This window comes from Juglans regia, chromosome 8 (genome assembly GCF_001411555.2).
Source record: "Juglans regia cultivar Chandler chromosome 8, Walnut 2.0, whole genome shotgun sequence".
NCBI classification, from domain to species: domain Eukaryota; kingdom Viridiplantae; phylum Streptophyta; class Magnoliopsida; order Fagales; family Juglandaceae; genus Juglans; species Juglans regia.
The window spans coordinates 1117129-1138140 of NC_049908.1; the positions used below are offsets into that span (position 1 = coordinate 1117129).

At 36.3% G+C, this 21012-nt stretch overlaps 3 protein-coding genes and 1 long non-coding RNA gene across 6 annotated transcripts; 1 reads left to right on the forward strand and 3 right to left on the reverse strand.

Annotated features, from left to right (window-relative positions):
• The first annotated feature begins 1399 nt into the window (after positions 1 to 1399).
• Positions 1400 to 2247, forward strand: LOC109002793 (14 kDa proline-rich protein DC2.15-like). Its single transcript, XM_018980688.2, has one exon. It carries the CDS (start codon positions 1547 to 1549, stop codon positions 1925 to 1927), a length of 381 nt encoding a protein of 126 aa, XP_018836233.2. The 5' UTR covers positions 1400 to 1546; the 3' UTR covers positions 1928 to 2247.
• Positions 2248 to 3341: 1094 nt separating this feature from the next.
• Positions 3342 to 3934, reverse strand: LOC118349291. The gene is made up of 2 exons (XR_004802266.1): positions 3738 to 3934; positions 3342 to 3626 (listed from the first exon to the last, which is right to left on the reverse strand). It is a non-coding gene; the product is annotated as an uncharacterized LOC118349291 (long non-coding RNA).
• A 7073-nt stretch (positions 3935 to 11007) lies between these two features.
• Positions 11008 to 15190, reverse strand: LOC108985149 (E3 ubiquitin-protein ligase KEG-like). 3 transcript variants are annotated; one of them, XM_018957334.2, is made up of 5 exons: positions 14892 to 15190; positions 14126 to 14497; positions 13931 to 14022; positions 13375 to 13848; positions 11008 to 12326 (listed from the first exon to the last, which is right to left on the reverse strand). In XM_018957334.2, the coding sequence occupies exons 2-5, from the start codon at positions 14486 to 14488 to the stop codon at positions 11393 to 11395; spliced, it is 1863 nt and encodes a 620-aa protein (XP_018812879.1). In that variant the 5' UTR covers positions 14489 to 14497; positions 14892 to 15190; the 3' UTR covers positions 11008 to 11392. The 3 variants fall into 3 exon arrangements, with proteins under 3 accessions (XP_018812879.1, XP_018812880.1, XP_018812881.1); XM_018957335.2 differs by lacking the exon at positions 14892 to 15190 and adding an exon at positions 14679 to 14829; XM_018957336.2 differs by lacking the exon at positions 14892 to 15190 and adding an exon at positions 14724 to 14795.
• Positions 15191 to 16783: 1593 nt separating this feature from the next.
• On the reverse strand, positions 16784 to 20598 carry LOC108985154 (U11/U12 small nuclear ribonucleoprotein 25 kDa protein-like). Its single transcript, XM_018957340.2, has 5 exons — positions 20373 to 20598; positions 19873 to 19963; positions 19443 to 19542; positions 18505 to 18590; positions 16784 to 17499 (listed from the first exon to the last, which is right to left on the reverse strand). The coding sequence occupies exons 1-5, from the start codon at positions 20596 to 20598 to the stop codon at positions 17166 to 17168; spliced, it is 837 nt and encodes a 278-aa protein (XP_018812885.2). The 3' UTR covers positions 16784 to 17165.
• Positions 20599 to 21012: the final 414 nt, after the last annotated feature.

Consider the following 21012-nt stretch of genomic DNA (forward strand, 5'->3'; position numbering starts at 1 on the left):
AAGTGGACACAAAGCAATTAATATCGTCGCTTATAAGCAATTTATTCGATCTTTGATCTTAGCGTAAAGTAGCTGCAGAGATACCTCACCGTACCATAACAGGACAACCCTTACTTTTGGTCATGGTCGGAGTACGTTACATGCTGATCACCCGCGTGGTTCATAGCGCCCTTGTCTCGGTTAATTTGTTGCCATTCTTCCAGTGTAAAGCCGATTGATGGATTGCTTTCCATTTTCCCAAATGCACAGGGAGTTTGAAAGCTCGTTAACACAATGGTGAGACAATATTTTAGATCATCCTGATTTTCATGGGAATAAGTCATGAGCAGTTTCTTGAAGAAAATTGACATGACCTCCCAACCAGTCGGGGAAAGATCTTCCTACTATCCAAGCAATATATATATATTTACTCACTGAGTTTTGATAAATATAAATAGTTTGGCACACTAAACTGCGTACTGACGTTGACATGACTTTTTTTATTAAAAAAAAAAATTGGAGAGAAGAAAATGTCTCATAAAAATTATTTTTGTTTTTAATTCTCAATGTTTCATTAAATGAATACCTTACATGTTAGAATTGGTGCGCAATTGTATCAGAACTTGCTTGCAAGAAGATTTTTCCTTATTTCCAAAGTACAAACTCAAAAGCCAAATTAGTTGTTGAATGTTATTAATGTTTGTTTAATTAATAGGAGAAGTAGTGTAATTAAGCGTGGTTTCCCATCAACACAAGCTAGCTAGCAGACATAAAATCACCGTCCATCTTGATCACGAGCTAGGGCTAAAGATATTAGCAGAGCAAGACTAGTCGTTGCATGCAGTTCCATCAACACCCGGCCCGACCATGTGATCCTAACTGCGTTCCAGACTTCATTGTTTCCAATAATTGAGAATCGAAAACCAAAATATTGGGAAAAAAACAAGACAAGCCAGGAATATCAGATCAAGAGGTTCACGTTGGTTACAGTTCGATCAAAAGCTGTAAGCCATTAGTGGTGCCTTGGGGGTACCACTGCAATTTGCTTTATTAGCAACCGGAAATTAGTTTCTCCAACCATTCAAAGGGCAGTACGTAGTACTAGTACTGAAAGTGAAGCAAATTAGCTAGCTAGATAAATATATAATTTGCCAGAAATTAGAAATTAATTATTATCAATAAAAATCCAATAATTAATTGTTCAATTTTATTAGTAGTATTATTTTAAATACAGCTAGGGTAATTTGTCAGCTTATAGCATAGAAACTTCCAAGCGAAATTATTGCAAAATTAATGTTGTAGTAGAAAATTACAAAGTAAAAATCTTCCATGGCATGCATGCTGCATGCACAACATGAGATGCTGCATGCTAGCTAGCTAGTATACAAAAATTCCAACTGTAACAATATCGTCCCTTTCTTCTGTCTTCCACTCAATCAAACTCCAAACATACGCCTCACAATTTCCTTTAAAAAAGATTCTCCCTCCACTCCAAAGAAAGGCATCCAAAGCCCTTGAATTCAGTAGTAGCTAGTACTGATCTGTCTGGCTAGTTAGAGCTCCTGCAATGGCTGCTTCCAAAAAGCTCTCCGCAACCATTCTGGTCATCTCTCTCCTTTTCCAGTACGCCACATTCTCTAGCGCTTGTGGCACATGCATGCCAAAGCCAATTCCTTCGCCTCCTCCTCCAGCAACATGCCCCAAGGACACGTTGAAGCTTGGAGCTTGCGTCGACCTTCTCGGACTTGTTAACCTTCAGATTGGATCCCCTATTTCGAGCAAGTGTTGCGCGTTGCTTGCGGGATTGGCCGATCTAGAAGCTGCTCTATGTCTTTGCACTGCCATCAAGGCCAATGTGCTTGGAATTAACTTGAACGTGCCCCTAACGCTTAGTTTGCTTGTTAGTGCTTGCCAAAAGTCAGTTCCTCCTGGCTTCGTATGTGAATAGGGAATGCATGCATGCATGCATTAACGAGGGCAAAGCTAGCTAGCTCTATATATGGCAAGTTAGCTTAATTTTAAGGTATTGCTTCTAGTTGTTTCGCTCATATATATATAATATGCATGGCTGGGGTTTGTGGCTTGACAGAGTACGTACGTAGTACTGCTTTGGTTTGTTAATTTTCACTCTTAATTTCCATTTGTTTCGTGTGGGACTGATGTGATTTGTTCAAATAACCAGGCAGGTCAGCAAGCTTGCTTTGCCTGAATTATAATCAGTGTTTATCAGAAATTCGTATCTTTAATTTTTTCATGATAGTTAATTTGCGTACGTCTTTTTGTTTGTAATGTTGTTAGTAATTTGTTTGTTTTCATGCATGATATTTATTTATTGTTAAAAAATAATTAAATTAGTTGCGATTTTTGCTAGTTAATTCCTAAAATTTCAGTAAGCCGAACCTCAATCATCATGTATATATAATACATAGTACCTGGAACTAGGGCAGATCAGTTGATCTGGACGTGGGATTTTAACAAATGAATTATTAATCAGTAAATTGATATGCTCGTACGTCAAATTATCAGTTAAGAAGTGCGCACCACATGAGCTATAAAAATAAATTTATAAACTCATCAGAACATGATTTTATATGATCATAGATTAGATCTATTTTATAATAAAAATAATTTTAATGTGATTAATTAGTTTTGTAAATTAACAATCTAATTTACCTCATCAAACCATATTAATATGTAAATTTACTTTTACAATATATCTTTTATGTGATTAAAACATGATTTATCTTATTAGTTGTAAGTTGCCATAAGCTAGGCAATAATCCAAGCCGTTAAAGAATAAAAAACCCTCAAAGACGAGGGATGTATATATACGAACCGTTCTTGTTTGAAAGTGTTTCTCAACTCACGGGCTGTCTTGAAGATGGTTTTGTCGTTTGAAGGAGAAATCAACAGTACTAGAAAAGATGGAAAAAAATAATAATAATAAATAAAAGAAGAAGCCAAGAGAAAAGATGGAAAAAAACGTGTTGATGTTCCTACTCATTCAGGTTTGAATGGAATAACCGTGAGATCACATGCTAGATCTGCCCCCATTGGCGTATGTTTGGCACAGTTTGTACTGACGTGAGCGAGCTAGATAGGCTTTTTATTTTATTTATTGCATTTTTTTGGAGCAGAGATCACGTGGATTGTACGTAATTAGGCAACAGGCCAACTCTTCCTTAAATGTTAATAAATAATCCTTTTAATTTATTTAATAACTCTTCCTCGATCATAAAGAGCCATGCAGCTCACGCACGCAAATCCCGGATCAGCGTAAATTACAAGATGAGAAACGCTGCGCGAAGCGGTCCGGCTGTTTAGCTTGGAATAACAGTCCTCTAATAAGACATTGATACGTAGATAAAATACAATAAATTCTTTAGACCTCCCCACATAGAATCACAAACTATTATCTTCACAAAATCGGTTTGCATTTTCCAACTCACATTCTTCGTCCATTTCCAGCCCGTCTCTTGCTGCGCTATCAAGCCCGCCGCCCACCAACCAAGATTTGAGCACCATTGTCGGACACCGACCAAGGTTCCACCACCACTATCTAATTCCGACGCCAAAGCAATTTCCTCGGCGATTTCAGTTATGGGTTCACAATTAATTAGGGCTTCCAAATATCCAGCAAAGCAAAGCTATAGAAACAAGATTCAGAAGAGAAATCATATGATAACTCATAAAAAAACAACGGGAAAGAAAGAACAAATATAACCTAGACATTTTAAAGAGATGGAGAGAGTGATTACCGAAAGATAAAGATGAGAAATACACTATCTGGGTCGAGCTGTTCGTATGAGTCACCACCATCATCTAGGTCGAGCTTCGCCACCATCTGGGTCGAGGTCTGCCACCGTTTGAGTCAAGTACCGTGCGGGATGTTGAGCCCATCAGGTTCCTCAGGAAAATAGAAAGGGCAAATGAATACAAGGTGTAATGAGGAATGTGTAATGAAAATGATCGGGTGTCTGTAGATATAAAAATTTTATAATAAATCACTTACGTGTTGGGCTGTAATTGGAGGGCTGCTATTCCAGACTTAACAGCCGGACCCTTCCCCAACTTTTCTCGTACAAGTTCTTGATGATGATGAAGGCAATTTTCTCCAATACACGTAGCGTTATTGGGGTCAAGATCGAATAATTTGCTTCACAGATCTTCCTTCTGCCACGCGTACGTACGTAGCGCTAATCATACATCACATTAATGAAACTTGTCTACAGTCATGTCCTGTAAAAAAAAATGAGTAAGTCTACGTAGAATCTACTGTTCACGCAGCAGCTATTGCACGCATTACGTGTATTTTTTTTTTTTGTTGTCTCAAAACGTGCGTTTTGAAGATCAGATGACCGACATTTTGAGAAAAAAACCCATTTGAATTCCCGCTTCTATCATTTCAGTGTCTTCTACCTTCAGAGCGTCCTCTTCTCTTCAGCTTCCTCTCCCATTCAAAATCTGTAGCCTTGGGTTTCATCTCTTCAGCAGTGGCCTGGGTTTCATCTCTACTGTTCGGTGTCTTCTACTTTCAAAGCTCGTAGTCGTCCCTCCTCTGCTCTGGGTGCCGCCGCCGCGTCGCCGTCGCCCATCCTCTGCTCTGGGTACCACTTCACCGTCGCCCCTCCCTCCCTCTCTCTCTCTTTCTCTCTCTATTTGTTTTTCTCGTGCATTTATTTTATTTTTTTATGGATCTGCGCTTGTGTTGTGTTGTGGAGTGGTAGATCTCCACTTCGTTTGTTCTTCTTTATCTTGTTTTTATCGACAGCCATGACTGTTAATGATTTGTGTTGTTATATTTTCGGGCATTTTGATCTGCAAGCTCTCTCTCTCTGTTTTTTTTTTTCGTTTCTTCTTGGGCATTTTGGTTGGCTTGTAGGCTTTGTTTTGTGGTCTGAGGAAAATTCCATTTGGTGAAAAAGCGGAGGGGAGATGAAACTATTGCATATGTTTGTTTAGCAATGTGCTGTATATAATACGATTTCTTGTTTTAATTTATCTCAATGATAAATCTAAGCCTTAAAACACTAACTCCAGTAATATCTCATTCCTCTAGTACTTAACAGCCTCATACTCTATGTACGGAACAATCGTCAACATGCTAAGAATCTTGACAAAAATTCTTCATAAAACTCAACGATAGAGGAGATGGTTTCTAACATCCTAAAATCGTTTATTTAAATTTTTTTTTTCAAAATACATTGAAGTCATTTTTTCTCTTGTAACAATCTATTGGAAGGGATTAAAACACCAACTCTATTTTGCACTTTCTGTTTTCAAAGTTTAGGCAGAATGACATATAGCATGCAGCACTTAACCATTGTGTTTCATTTTTGTATCTCTTGGAGAGGCTATGGAGCTATGCCAAGGCTTTGATCACTAGCTAACATGCAAAGGTATGTTTTCTTTCCTTTTTATTTTGAATCTAAAAAATTTACTGATCTTTAGTAATTTTTTGGAGTACTTTGCAGTATTTAATCATGGGAATTTTTTCTAAAGCGATTAAGGATGTTAGTTATGTACATATTGGTGTAATGATGGTGTTCTTGTCAATCCAAGCAAAGGTCTAAAAAATGCATTATGTTCCTCACATCCCTTTTCCCTTTTACCTAACATGCATTATGTATTTTGACAATATTGGAAGGGAAGACAAGACAAAGATTTTCATTTGCTATGTATTTCGTTCTTGTACAACTTTAATTTGTACACGTTGGAGACTAAGCATGCACTGATCTTTGTATAAGTTTATTTCATGTGAATGAGATGAGGGAATTTGGCAAGATTGCAAAATGGTTTTAATGGTTGTCTCTTGTAGTGTTTTAATGGTGTTTGATCTTATCTTTGAATTGCTTCTGTGATTATCTTTTTGATAATTAATTGCTTCTATGATTTTTAATTGTGTATGTTTATATATCTTCACTTGGTTGTCCTATTCTATGCATCTTGTTCCAGTAGAGGTATAGAAAGTTTACCTTGCTTTTATTTCTTATAGCTGAAAAAAGTCAGCAGCTGGTTAGGGAAGAAGCTGCTCTCCATAGCTTGGCCAGTTAATTATGAAAAGTCATATTTTCTCCATAAATTTTTAACAATCTATTGGAAAAGGGACTAAATTTCGAAATGAATTAGAAGTAATATATATATGGCTTATAGTCTATACACTAATTGCTTTGTTCATCTTATCTATTACAATATAGGTCGTTGAATTTCAATGCTTATTTCTTGGTAGAACATGGTCTTCTATTTAAGGCGGCATTTATTTTTTTCGTTGTAGGCTTGGATGACTATAAGGATGTTAAATATGTGCAGGATGTTAATTCAATATTTGATAAATTTGTTTATGCTATTTTTCAGATCTGAGTTTGAACTTTGGTAAACATTCCACCAAGTATTTTGAATGGCTTTGTGGCACTTCTTTCAGATGGAGGATTTTGACAAGATTGGAAGCGAAGACATGAACATGATATATTTTCATTTGCTATATATTTAGTTCTTGTATAACTTTAATTTTGGTATGTGGTTGCTAAGCATGCACTGATTGTAAGTGATTGTAAGCTGGAAATAAAAGGGAAATGAGACCTGTAATATACACAGTACTCTATTTGTTTACTTTGTGTATCATTTGTTGTAATATTTGTGAGATAAATGAAAAGTAAGCTTAGATTTGTATATCCAGATATCAGTGTACAACAGCAGTACTATTAATCTCTGGTTATGAACGATCAAGAAAGGTTAATTTACACAACTTTTCATTACATCGTTATTCAATCCAAACCAATTGCTAAGCTGTTTTCATTACACAATTTTTCATTACAACGGTTAATTTACAAAGGTCATTACAAAGGTCATCACTTGAGAAGTATCATTACAGCTGGATGATTAAAAAATTCGCAATGATTGCCTCTCACTGCACACACACAATATGAACATTTCACAACAAACTCATTTAGGGGAGGGACATTTCATGCTATGCAAACGATAATTTTTTGGTCCCCAACATTTTTAGTAATCCATGTCTGCATGTCAAAACTTGAAGAAGAGCTGATGCTTTCACCATTATCAACGTGCATGTTACGCTTACTCTTACTGGTAGCAATACACCAGAAGTCATGGAGTCCAAAATCACCACCATTGCCACCACTTCCTATATCATTATCAAACACAGCAAGGGAGCGGGCTCCACCTTCACAACAAAAGGGAATGGTTTAATATAAGAAATCGTATTATATACAGCACATTGTTAAACAAACATATGCAATGGTTTCATCTCTCCCTCCGCTTTTTCACCAAATGGAATTTCCCTCAGACCACAAAACAAAGCCTACAAGCTTACCAAAATGCCCAGGAAGAAACGAAAAAAAAAACAGAGAGAGAGAGAAAGAGAGAGAGAGAGCTTGCAGATCAAAATGCTTGAAAATATAACTACACAAATCATTAACAATCATGGTTGTCGATAAAAACGAGATAAAGAAGAACAAACGAAGTGGAGATCTACCACTCCACAACACAATACAAGCGCAGATTCATAACAAAAATAAATGCACGAGAAAAACAAAGAGAGAGAGAGGGAGGAGCTGGGCAGCGACGCTGGGCACAGAGGGATGGGCGACGGTGAAGCGGGACCCAGAGCAGAGGAAGGGCAAGGATGAGCTTTAAAGGTAGAAGATACCAAAGAGTAGAGATGAAACCCATGCTACTGCTGAAGAGTCGAAACCCAAGGTTACAGATTTTGAATGGGAGAGGAAGCTGAAGAGAAGAGCGGGCTCTGAGGGTAGAAGACACCGAAATAGCAGACGCGGGAATTCAAATGAGTTTTTTTCTCAAATTGTAGGTTATTTGATCTTCAAAACGCACGTTTTGAAACAAAAAGAAAGACACGTAATGCGTGCAATGGTTGCTGCGTGAACAGTGGATTCTATATAGACTTATTCAAAAAAAATGGGTGATGCTACGGCCCCGCTAGGGCTCCGTTGAAAGTGTAGTATTATTTTATATATTTTTTATTTAAGTAATTTTTTATATAAATTTTTTAATATTTTACAATATTTTTAAAAAATAAAATAAATTTAAAACATTATTAAGAAAATATTTTTTTAATCAAAAAGTAAAAAAAAAAATATTAAAAAATACTTTCTTAATCACAAAATAAAATAAAAAATTATAAAAAATATTATATTTTTTAATAATATTATGATTTTTTTTTAAAAAAATATTTAAAATGGTCATACTACAACCCCTGCTGGAGCTTCCGCTAGATTTAGCATGTACTTTTCTATGTATTTTTTTAATTTATTTTTTATATAGATTTTTTTTACACTTTTAAATATTTTTAAAAAATAAAATAAATTTAAAATATCATTAAAAAATACTTTCTTAATCAGAAAGTACAAAAAAATCATTAAAAAATATTTCCTTAATTACGAAGTAAAATAAATATTATTTTTTATTCTACTTCATGATTAAGAAATTATTTTTTAATAATATTATAATTTTTATTTTATTTTTTAAAAATATTAAAAATATTTATATAAAAAAAACTAAAAAAAACACATATAAAAAAACATTAGAGCCCAGCGGGAACCTCCAGCGGGACATCTAGCATTTTCCAAAAAAATTATAGGTGTAGTCACGTGTGTGAGTGCATAAAATTGTGTAATATTTTAAAAAATAAAAAATATGATTATTAAAATTAATTTTTTAATAATAAATCTTATTATTTTTCAAAATCATTATACATACCATACGACCACATGAAATATACTGACATAGTTTTCGAGTGAATTGAATAAATATCTTTGCTAAAGTTTAAAAAAAATTTCCTCCTTTTGAGCTATAATGTGATGTCTGTCCTGATCAGTTTGGATTGCCATTCTTGGGCTAATATGAAGGAATTCAAAATCCGCTATGGTTTGAACTCTTTCTATGGGGATGGTTTTGGGCTACAAGAGACTCAACGAGAACAGGTAAGGATCGTTGACGCAAAGGAAGAACAAAAAGTGTTGTTGGTAGTATTGATGATTAATGAAAGACCAACCACTTTTTTAACGAGGCTCGATATACTGCTGAAACCTTTGTTAAAATATATATATATATATATATATATATAAATTATATTCATCATTCTCATTCACCACATAACATATTTTTTTTTTCTCTTACTAAATATGTGATATGGATGATGAGCAGAAGAATTCAATTAATTTAAGAAGAATAAAACTAAAAACATTAAAAAAAAAAGTGTGGTGATAAGTAGCAAAACTCATATATATATATATATATACACACACATGTATACTAGTTGTGGAGTGAGTGTAATGCACGTTTTCCTAGTGATTAATATTTACAAAATGTAAAAATAATATATTTTTTTAAATAAAATTAATTAGTCAATAATTTAATGCACAAGAGCAGAAAAATAAATTTTAACAAACATCATAATGATAACAAAATGTTACAGTAATATGAAAATTAAAAGATTTTAGATATTCTAGTAATAGTTTTCTTAGCAAAATATATGAATTGTAGAATTCAACCATACTACTCAATGACCTATGAAGCACTAAAAAAATACAGTCTTTTATTTCTATATTGTTCTCACATTTTTTCATCATTAAAATAAGTCTCTTCTATTTTGGAAACTCCAAAAATATTATAATGGTAGAAAATCATTTTATTTAAATGATTTTAGTTAATTAAAAATATTATGAGATTTAAATTATATTAAAAATTCTAATTATTTATATGATTTTACTCTTTTAAAAATATTTAACAAAACTCTATTATTTATTTAATGATTAAAAATTTTAGTATTTTATAAATTAAAATTGAATTTATATTTTAATTATCTATTTTAAGTTATTTTATTTTTAATGTTTTAACCTCAACTGTTGGATCAATTATGGAGATTCAAGATCAAACCCTAACTTTTTCTTTCATTTTTCCCTCTTTCCTCTCTCTCCTCGCTCCCTCCAGCCGCACGCCCCTCTCCCTTTCGATCTCTTCTCCTCGGCTCTGTGCAGCGCAACCGACCGCCACTACCGCGCCACCACCAAACTCAATCACCGGCGACCTTCCTCACACCGATCTCGTCCCCACATACCTCTCTCTCTCCCCTCGTAACCCTCTCTCTTCCTCTACACGCATGGGTTTCTCCCCGTAGCGCTGCTGTTAGCCACCCTTACGGCACCACACCACCACCACCAGCCCATCGAGCTTGTCCCCACAGGCCCCTCTCTCTCTCTCTCCCGCTGCAACAAGCCAAAGCCCGTAGCCCTCTCTCTTCCTTTACATGCACGGGTTTCTCCTCGTAGCGTCACCGTTAGCCACCCCTACGGCACCGCACCACCAACAGCAGCCTCATCTTTTGTTGATGACCCCTCCACTTCCTCATTTCCTCTAGTCGATGACCTTGATTTGTGATTTGTATGGAAACTTATATGTTAATTTGGTGATTTGTGCGGTGATTTTGTGATATTTTTGTAGTGATTTTACTGTAAGGAGAGGGATGCAGAATCGCAGATGCAGAGAGGGACGTAAGATAGAAGAAGAAAATCGTAAAACACGTATCTATTCATTGCTGCTCATGTCACTGTTTATTATTGTTTACATTTATAACAGCTTTTAAGTATAAATAGATATATAACGCTGAAACTTAAAATATAAACTAAAGTCCCCTATTTTTTTTTGGTTAAAAGGTAAAGAATATAAATAATGAAAGATTTTTAATGGCTAAATATTCATTATTCCTCTCGAAGGATTGGGCAAGTTTTAAGCGAATATTTCCATTTTTTAATTAAACATTAAATTTTAATATTATTATAAAATATCTTATTAGTCTCTTTTGAAACTAAACTTTGTCGCCCTCGCCAATGTCGGCCTTTCCTTCAGGTCTTTTTCCCTCCAGTCCCATTCTCTGCCCCACAAGTCCTCTCTCTCTCTCTCTCTCTCTCGGGAGCGGTCTCGGGTTTCCTCTCAAGCCCACACCGCTGTTCCAACTTCGTTGGAAGTACCCAAAAAGGAAATAATGAGTCCACAAAGCTGCAAATTGCCACTCTATTCATAACTGGTCCTGTGTTTAAGGGACCAGGTTTCCCAGAGTCACAAAATGAGCACATTCACAAGCTAAACCAGCCAACATTAACAATAATCACGGAAAATTACTCAAGACTAGCACAAGTGAATCTTTACAATTATGAACAGGCAGACATGTTTGTGTTGTAGGATATATAGGCATTTGGCAGAAATATTATTTCCTATTGCACTTTTTAGCAGAACGCCAAATGCCCTTCACTAGCCATTAGCCAAATGACAGTTACGACTAGCCATGCCAATCTGAATGAACTCTTTGGCAAACGTAACCAGCTTTTGGCAGATAATTTAAGCACAACAGATACCGAGCAGGGCAGACACCACCTCAGAAAAGCATATTCGCCACTTTTGGAGGGATCCACCCAGAGTTTCCAGCATTTTGACCATCCATATGTTGGCTGTCAGTTTGAATTGCACTGGCCTGTTGCTTCTTCGCATTTGACCTCCCCAGTTTCTTTCCAACAAAGATGCCCAACTTCATGGCTGTAAATAGGCCCAATGTAATCAGAAGTGGTCTCACTGCCCAGTGAAAATCCTCAAGGTGATGATATTTCTTTACTATCCCCGGGCAAGCATCAAATGTAACAATTTCTACTTCAGCTGGATCAGCCAAGAAGGTGGTCCCTTCATCTCCAAAAGTCAACATTCCGGGAAACTTGACTACAAGGCACCCGTTCGGTAGGATCCACCAAATTCTCCCTGTAGCCCAAGTCCCACTCCTTTTGTGAGGCCATTCAAATCGAGGGCTCAGAATATTGGCTCTCAGTCTAACAAACTGACCCACACAATAAAATTCTGCCATCTGGAACTCTGTAGAGCTTCCCTTCCAAAGAGTTTCCATCCCTATAAACCCAACTGCCACGCTACCATCTCGATTGATGCAATGAATTATACCCACTGGTGAGTGCTTCTTGTCTTCTTCTTTCAAGCGTACCCAATCCCCAGCTGCCAAGCCTAACATTACCCGCTCCAAAGTTGAGACATGAACCCTTAACGGGTCATGGATGCCATGGACCCTAACCAAAACAAAACCATCTCTATCTGTGTCACGTTCCAAACCCACTACTGTCCCTTCTGGGACATCCATGTTTTCAGGTTTGGATGAGTTCGGAGGCTTTCTGGAACGCACCATGTCGCCCACTTGCAGATGATCCTTGGCAAGGAACCACTCTGTGTAACCGGTATTACTTGATTTTTCCATGATTGACCTACTCCCAAGGCCCGTCCAGCCACCATCATTGTCGAGGGCATTCTTCAAGCTGCAAATTTTGTGATCATCAACAACAAAGAAGTTCCAGTACAAACAACAGATCTTGCATTTGTCCCAATCAAATTACTGCCTTATCTCAATGGGAAAGAATGAAAAGCTGAAAGATTTACTATACTAACAGGAATATTTTCCTGGTGCATTTATTAGAATAACAAGTCTAATCTTTTCATAAATAGCATCTTTCAACAAATGTATCACTTTGCTTCTCAATAGTCCTACTGGCAGATTGATAAGCCTTACACGCTGGCAGGTCAGCAAGTCAAAATGCAAGCTTGCTAGCTCCAATGTGGACAACACAGTCACTAACCATTAAGCTTCGATGCAAGTCCACAAGAAAATTAAGGAAAATATAATGTGTTTCTAAGTTAAAAAGTAGCATTTGACATGAAGAGTATGCATAATGTATAACACTATTGGAAGAACTTTGAATCATGCTATGCACTAATTAAGTACCTTGGCTCCCTATAACTCCATGTAGATACAGCCATGTTCTTTTTACATCTCAGAGGTTTGCACAAAGTAATTTGCTTCCACACCAAACTAATAATTTGATCATTTATTGGGGAAAGCTGCTTCAAAAGGAATTTTTTATGCAACATATCTAATAATCAAAGACTATTTCACCAAAAAAGTATGTTTCATGTGCCTGTATGAGATTGTGCCTGTGATCCAACAATCCACTCCAATTGGGGAGGAGGTTCTATTTCGCCCGAGGACTATGGCTTTAACAATGCAAATTTTCACTGAAGATTAATAAATTTGAACCCAGAAGTCCTGAATAACCAACTCATCTACACCTAGAAAAAAAAATCATAAAGTTTTAAACTAAATCAAATATAGCACAGAGCCACAGACAGGATAAAAGATGCTCTTGATTTAGTGCAGGTCATATATCACAACCAATGGGCAAGACCAAATGCAACATGACCGCTATTTTCGGCAGCTAACCTAAAGGAAACCTCATATATGAGGACATATGTTTATATCTGTTACTCTGTAGACAGGAAGGGAACATATAAATTTAAAAGGAGAGATACCTTGTAAACACGTGCAATATGTCTGTCATCAAAGGACGATTCCTCAAGTCATACTCAAAGCAACCAATAAGAACATGCTCCAGTAAAGGAGGAAGGCCACCAGGGATATATGGCTTTTCGTGCTTGCTGACAACTGAATGATAAATATCATCCACAGATCTCCCGCGCCAAGGCTGAACACCAGTTAGCATCTCAACAATGCAGCAACCAAATCCCCATGAATCAGTCTCCAAGGATATTGGACCTCTTACTTCTGGTTGCCATTGTTCCGGAGCCATATAGTTTGGTGTGCCAAGCCTGCGAGCCATATCTGAGCTTGGCAATGTAATACCAAGCAATAGATAAGGAATGCCAAAATCACCAAGAATCGCTTCTTCATTTTCATTAAGAAGCACATTAGAAGGTTTAAGGTTAAGCACCAAAATCCCTTTTGAGTGCAGTTCAAGAACTCCCTGAGCCAAATCAATACCATACCTGCAACGAGTAGCATAAAATCAAAATTGTAACCTCAATCCTTCGCTATTTTATGCAGTGATAGAAACACGATAAAACCCACCTCAAAACATCAGTCAACAAAAGCTTCCCCTCTCGAAGGCGAGCCATTTTGTCACCAACTGATCCCTCGTAGAATTTCATTATGATGCATATCTGTAATATATAGAAAACATCATTCTCTACCAACCTCGAAAAGTCAGACAACATAATCTCCCTACGATGCATCAAATCCAGATACAACTACGAAAAACTCAACCTTTCCACTTATAATCGAAATCCCATGCAGCCAACAAACGCCTCCAACCCCTAAACATTTGAAAAAGAAACCATCAAACTTATCCAGCACAGCCCTCGTGCGATCCTCTTTGATTGGATGTAACATCTTGACAGCCACTTCATGAAATTCGTCATAGTCTTCGGTTGACTGATGATGAGTTGCTAACCAAACATCCCCAAAAGGACCCCTCCCAATTCTGTGTCGAAGTTTCAGTTTCGCAGGTTCAATCCATGGGTTTGTCCGGCTTGATGAGGCCACCACGTTAGGGCGGTCGGGATCATCTTCAAGAAGTTCGAAATCAAAAGAAGCACCAGGTTGGGAGGGAACAATTTGTTTAGCCATTCACTCAATCTGATATAGAGCAACAAGAATTTGATTATCGAACAGTCTCAATATGATGGCAGACACAAAAATCAACAAGCACAGGACATACCCAATTAGTAATTACAGTACAAATATCAAAGCAAAAATTATATGATAAAGAAGGAAAAGTGCAGATTCTAAAAGTTAACCGTATAAAATTTTCATCTACCTTTCTAGGAACTTATTAACGAAAAAACTTGGAGTCAATTCATACCCAGTTCATAATCACACAAAGAAATTGAAACAACACGAATTCATAAATTCACAAAACTTCTTCATCTCCTTCATTTCTTAAGTATTCTAAGGAAGTCACTAAAAACAAAACAATCGTTTCCTAAGCTACAAAGCAAAGTTTAAGGGGCAAGAGAAAGAAGAAACTTACAAAGACTAAAGTGCCGACGAATTAAGAGTCCAAGTCAACACAGAGAGAGAGAGAGAGAGAGTTGAAAGAAGGATTTAAGTTTTGGGATTGGAATCCCAGAGGAGGAGGGAGGGAGGGAGGGAGTTTGGGAGAGGGATTTAGAAAGTTTGGCGAAGGAAGAAACAGAGACGCATACACAACACATACATTCACTGCAAGCAAGGGACTGAAAAACTGAAAGGAACACACGTGTCCCTTAGAGAAATCAATCCGATGAATGGAGCCTGAGAAACTGAAAGCAACATACATTTGCCCTTGAGTCGGTGTCTCCTAAGGTGGGCCCCTCGTTAATTGATCCGGATGGCATTACTACGACTTTCAAACTGCAGTCGCAGGCCGACCGGATCTCTTTGAAATTTTTATTACAATTTTTTAGAATCTAAAATTAAAAAACAGATAAAATCATAAACGTACAAAAGAGCGTGAAATTTTTAAATATTTAATAATATTTGTAAAGATTTACTTTTATTAAGAATAATAAATATATATTATGAGACTTAATTTTCATATTTATCTCTATCCATTTTTAGATTTTAGTATCTTTGCATGAATTAACAGTCAAAATCACCTTAAAATAAATAAATTAATCCTTAAAATAAATAAATTAATTATTATTTTACTTATTATATATATATATATATATATATCCAAGACAAAATTACACGTGTACTTGAGTGCCCTTTTCATTTTATTCTTTCCTTTTCTTTTATTTTGGTTGAAACACATTACGAAAATTACATGATTAGAATATTCGCCCTTTTAAAGATATGTGAAAAAGGTAGCTAATTAGGCTGAGGATCTTGAGTTTAACGTTCATCTCCATTAAAGCGAAAGATAACAGGCATAAAATGTTATATTTTGTACAACCGATTTTTTAAAAATATAATATCTAATAAAAATGAATTGGATTAGTAGTAATAAGTCGGGAAGGCAATAACAGCTCTATTGTAAGGTTGGGGATTATCATAATTGAGAACCGAGTCCTGTATTTTATATAATTTAGTCCGGTCGATATAACCAAAGAAAGTACTCAAAAAAGGTAATTTACCATAATCGTCGTGTACAATACAAAAACCTATAAGGCCCCATCGAAACAATTTATTAAAGGAAAATAATAGAATCATTATCAAATATGTCCATCAAATATGTCTATTTATATATTTTTATTTTTATTTTTTTAATGATTAAGGAAGTTACTATTAATGAATTTTTTTTTTCTTAATGATTAAAGATGTTTAAAAAATATTAAAAAAAAAGAACTCATTTACACTAATATGCATATTTAATAGACGTATTTGATAGGTACCCTAACATTGTCCTTTATTCAATTCATCCAAAAAGATGAGGAAGCAAAAGAGTGAACGCCTTCATTGGTTTTAGAATAGGGATTGATGCAATAGGAACTTTATTATATAATTAAACGTGAATCCAAGATCAAACGCTTACGGTTTATTACGTAATTATCCCTATTTTGTTTCACCTCATCATCACGTTTAGACCATCGGATATAAAAAGACAAAATAACTTTAAGAACAAATTGTTGTGTTAGTTTACGTGGGGGTTTTGTCTGAATGATAAAACTGATAATCAGGATAGAAATCTACCAAGTTTATAATCTCAATCATATAAACACGCAGTCCAAAATGCTATTTCATGATGCACATCAGCATAAAAATAATTTAGAACAATCATATTTAAAATCTAATTAGATAAAACTAAAACAATTTTGAAAAATATTAGAAGAAAAAAAGGAGGGAGTGAGTTCCCCCTCTCGTGTGATGATTGTTGTCACCGACGGAGACGGGAACACGCTTCCAGTGTTTCGGCCCGTCTCCGTCAAGGGGGATGGGAGGCCTTTCCTCGCATGGATGGTTGCGCACCATCCACGGGATGGTCAGGACGGTTTGTGGCTACATCGCAGCCATCCTCGGAGGGTGAACAATTTCAAGGACTCTCACAAGTATACATTTAAAAAGTGAACCAAGTGATCACGATGTTATTCAGCAAACCACATGATGGCATACGGTAATTTCCCCCCTGTGAACTACCTACCTATTAAAACTTTTGATTGGTGTCCTGACTCTGAGCATTGGAAGATTATCCCCCATGAAGAAAAATTAACTGACATACATCGGATCGGCTCAATATTTTTACTAAGAACACACTTTTGAACGTGTTAAGAATTTAACAGTATAGCGCAAAGGAATTTGAAGAAATGGATCCTGCCTAACCAATTCAAGCAGAAGCATCAATCCTTTCCCCATGTATCCTCCCAGAAGAGGGTTTTCTTCTGCAAAGCCATATAATCTTTCTAAAACCACCCACCAAACCAGTGGCAATTCCTGCAGGACAAGCCAAGCCCACAATCTTCCTCCTCCTAATAGTTGATAGCCTTGCGTTTAAGTACCACCCTCCCAGTAGGCCAGCCATCCTGGACTTGCGGTATTGAATCAAACGCCGATCCTTTTTATTGTAACGCAGGACCTCCCCCTTCTCGATATCACCGCAATCACTATCTTTCTCATCCCTCGTTTCCCCCTCGTCACAGCTATTTGCTTGCATTGCTGACCTGAAAATTTCCAATTACACCATCTACAAGTTCAACAAAAGTGAATGAAGAACCAGATTTGCTTGTGGGCACAAAAGGTTTGAAAGCACAGTACATTTTTAATTTTCTTCATATTAGCCTATAAGGATACCTAACCTCCTGATTAAAATTTTACTTGGCCAGCACTAGTACATGTTTATTTTTTTGGATATCACGTGGGGTTTCTTAGCTTAGAGAGATAGCAAATCTCTTTTGATCTCTTTATCTTTGCTATCTGAAGAACTCTTTATTCCCAGTTAAGACAACCACATGACTAGCAGACAGGTGAAAGGGGAAGGAAATTTTTCTGAGCCTGGATCAGCAGTAGTTTTTTATTTTTTAAAAGAAATGGACAACAAAAGATCGAGGCCTTTGAAAATAATTCCTATACGATGTCAATAACTGCAATTGGCAGCAGTTCCCACCAGGACAGAGTCAGCACCAAATCCCACAGTTCATAAGCTCTACAGTGACTCCCCTGACAGAGGAACAGCCTTAGATCCTTAAATTCGCAAGGATGATCCAAGTAACAAGCGCGCTCTTTATATAATGCGGGCAAAATGACACAGGCAAGTATCGACTCTTGATCCTCGTACTACTCCATATGAGATCTTTTACTTACAACAGTACTAAATGTAATCAACCATTGGACCACCTTGTCCCAACCTACACAGTCCGCTGAAATATCAATCTCATGAAGCTCTATGCTTCACATATTCGAGGAAAATCCTAAAGCTAAATTGTTCTATCGTATTGCTCGACCTTAATGCAGCATACAAATAAATAATCTGAGTTTCCTAGTGCTACACTTGAGACCTGTGTAATTTGAGCCACAGGAAAGATGGCCTGTACTGGTGCCACATTTACCAGTGACAATGTCATTCCTGATTTGTGTGGACTAGTGCAGTGGATGCAAGTTCTGTTTTATATATAGACAATTATAAGAGAAATTTAATAAAAGAGTCAAGGCCATGGATAGAGCCTTACAACTTTTGCTTAGAGCCAACAACCCGTTTCTTTGCTCGCCTCTTTCTCAGGTTGTAGCCGATTGCAATATGCCGAACAAACTTAAGCTATACATATCAGAACAATAATGATAAACTTTAAGAAAGGAGTTGACAGCAGTAAACTTCAACTTTTAAACATTTATTAAATTTATCATCACAAAGATGCAAGTTCCCGATGATAAAATAAGAAAAGTAACGAGAGAACAAATGATTCAGCCATGGAATAATAGCTGAGTTGCTGTCTTTAAGGTGATTGTCAATTTTGGCAGTTTACGCGTACGGTTAACAGAACCAGACTGAAAAAGTGAACTGGAATTCCAAGTTTAGATATAGAAGGCAATACCACCGAACTATAAGAGCTCCACTGGTGAGATATACCATCTATTCTATGCTTAATAATTATTCTTTCATGTACTTTTACTAGAAGAACTATGTAAGAAATATTCACTATATATATAAATCGGTACCAGAAAGGTCAAACCAATGGTACTCAAAACTGACTTTTTTTTAGGTTGATGTTCAATACAGTTTTGATAATTATGTAAGTATCATGTGTTAGACAATCATTTGACGTCCAATTGAAGCAATACCTATATGATTTCACAGCTTATGTTAGTAAGTAACATACGGTAGCAACTGCTTCAATATTTCTCAGTGTGAAGACGTTGAGAAAACAAATTGATGAATTATGTTCTAATTTTTCCCCAGCATATCGCCCAACTTGGAAAAACTTAACAGAAGAAGAAAACTTCAATCAGTTACCCAATTGATTCCCATATAAATGATCTTTTTACAGTTTTAGTGCTTCATCACCTGATTAGAAAAAAAAAACAGTCTTAAGAGTTTCATCAACATCTAAATTGTCAACCCTATGACGAATATCTTCTAATAATAAACCGGAAGAAACCTGCCACAAACCTGATCACCATCCTTGATGCCGTAATTTCTGATAGAGTCAGTTTGTGTGACTAGCTTTTGACCATTATAGCACAAGCAGAAATGTCCCCATAGATGTGACCTACATGAACCAGATTCAATAAGTAATTCAATGTTAGGAATACATAAAAATTATCCCCATGTGCTCTGTTTGACAACCGATAAAAATGTAGGAAATGAAACGAAATTGAATTTTACTATCTTGACTTATAAACATTATATGACTTCTGGCAATAGAGAAGTGTTTGGTTGACTGAACTATATTTAACATCTTATATGTGCTACCTCTTTGAAGATTTTCCAGAGGCACAGAGAAACAAAATTTGAAATTCACAACAAAAATACTGGCCTGGAAAGGAAAATCTTGATCACTGTATTTGCAAAATTTATAAAAAATAATAGATGAATATACCATGAAATTTTGCACGGTCCCTTCTGACCGAAGACTGCCTCCACAGCCTGCTTGAGTTCAGCAACAGTGGCTGTCTTTTCAACTTCAATATCTGCAAAATCAAGCAAATGAATTGGTTCATCTACCCCCTATATAAAACACACACACACATATATATAGAGGGGGGCGGTGAATAGAGGGGAAAATTGGAATATGTTAGGGACTTTAAACGTCAAGTCCAGCGAAAATTATCGTTAAAGTCTAATGCTGAGAACAAAATAGTAGGAGAAGAAATGAAATTGAAATCCTGAATCAGAGGATATTTTGCCAGAATATAGGAACCTAATATTAAACTAGTGGCGAGTTTATTCCAACTCTAGACACCAAAACGACACAAAGCACATAATCAACTTTCTCAGCAACCAACTAGACTACTAACATTTTCTCTGCAACCAAACAACCGCATAGGAGAAGATAATTTAAAAAAAAAAACAATTACAGAAACAAACCAGAGAGATTACCGAAGCAAGAGCCGTCCAATTTGAGCACAGAGAGCTTGAGGGGCTCCATAGGAAGCTTCCTATAGAGAGAACCCTTGCGACAAAGCCCATCGACGATCAACAAGGAAGAGATGCACAAAGCGAGAGAGCGCCGACGCCTCTCCACCGAAACACTAGGGGCAAGATCGTCCTCGTGAATTATCGGAATACTATCAACCATCCCCACTCCCAGTCGAAACAACCCCATAGTTTCCAAGAAATAGGCAGAAGAAAAGAAAAAAAACAGAGAGAGAGAGAGAGAGAGAGGCTTTTCTAATTTGCGGGGTTTTTTTTTTTGGCGGGAGTGACAGTTGATGTTGATATATACTATATGGCTTTGAAGGGTATAACTGTCTCGCGTCAACTGTCGAATAGGGATCTCTATCTCTCATCGAGACGTCAATGATATGATGTGATTGAAGATAATAAATTTAATATGAAAATTAATACTACTTTTATCACAAACAGGAAGAAACCTTCTCAATTTTAAAGAATTTTTCAAGACGCATATGAATATTGTCGATGGTTTGAGAAATGAAAGCACAAGAGTTGCAGCAAGATCGCTATAGTTGGTAAAATCGAAATCACTTCAAGTATGATCTAATAAAGTCCATTTGCTACA

Bases quoted from the DNA above. Each gene is read 5' to 3' on its own strand.
- LOC108985149 (XM_018957334.2), bottom strand. From the start codon at position 14,488: ATGGCTAAACAAATTGTTCCCTCCCAACCTGGTGCTTCTTTTGATTTC. The intron at 14,023-14,125 runs GTTGAGTTTTTC...TATATATTACAG, and splicing joins TTTCGATTATAAGTGGAAAG to ATATGCATCATAATGAAATT. The intron at 12,327-13,374 runs GTATCTCTCCTT...CAAAATTTGCAG, and splicing joins ATATTGCACGTGTTTACAAG to CTTGAAGAATGCCCTCGACA.
- LOC109002793 (XM_018980688.2), top strand. From the start codon at position 1,547: ATGGCTGCTTCCAAAAAGCTCTCCGCAACCATTCTGGTCATCTCTCTC.
- LOC108985154 (XM_018957340.2), bottom strand. From the start codon at position 20,598: ATGGGGTTGTTTCGACTGGGAGTGGGGATGGTTGATAGTATTCCGATA. The intron at 19,964-20,372 runs GTAATCTCTCTG...TTGATTTTGCAG, and splicing joins ATTGGACGGCTCTTGCTTCG to ATATTGAAGTTGAAAAGACA. The intron at 19,543-19,872 runs GTATATTCATCT...TGGTTCATGTAG, and splicing joins GGACCGTGCAAAATTTCATG to GTCACATCTATGGGGACATT.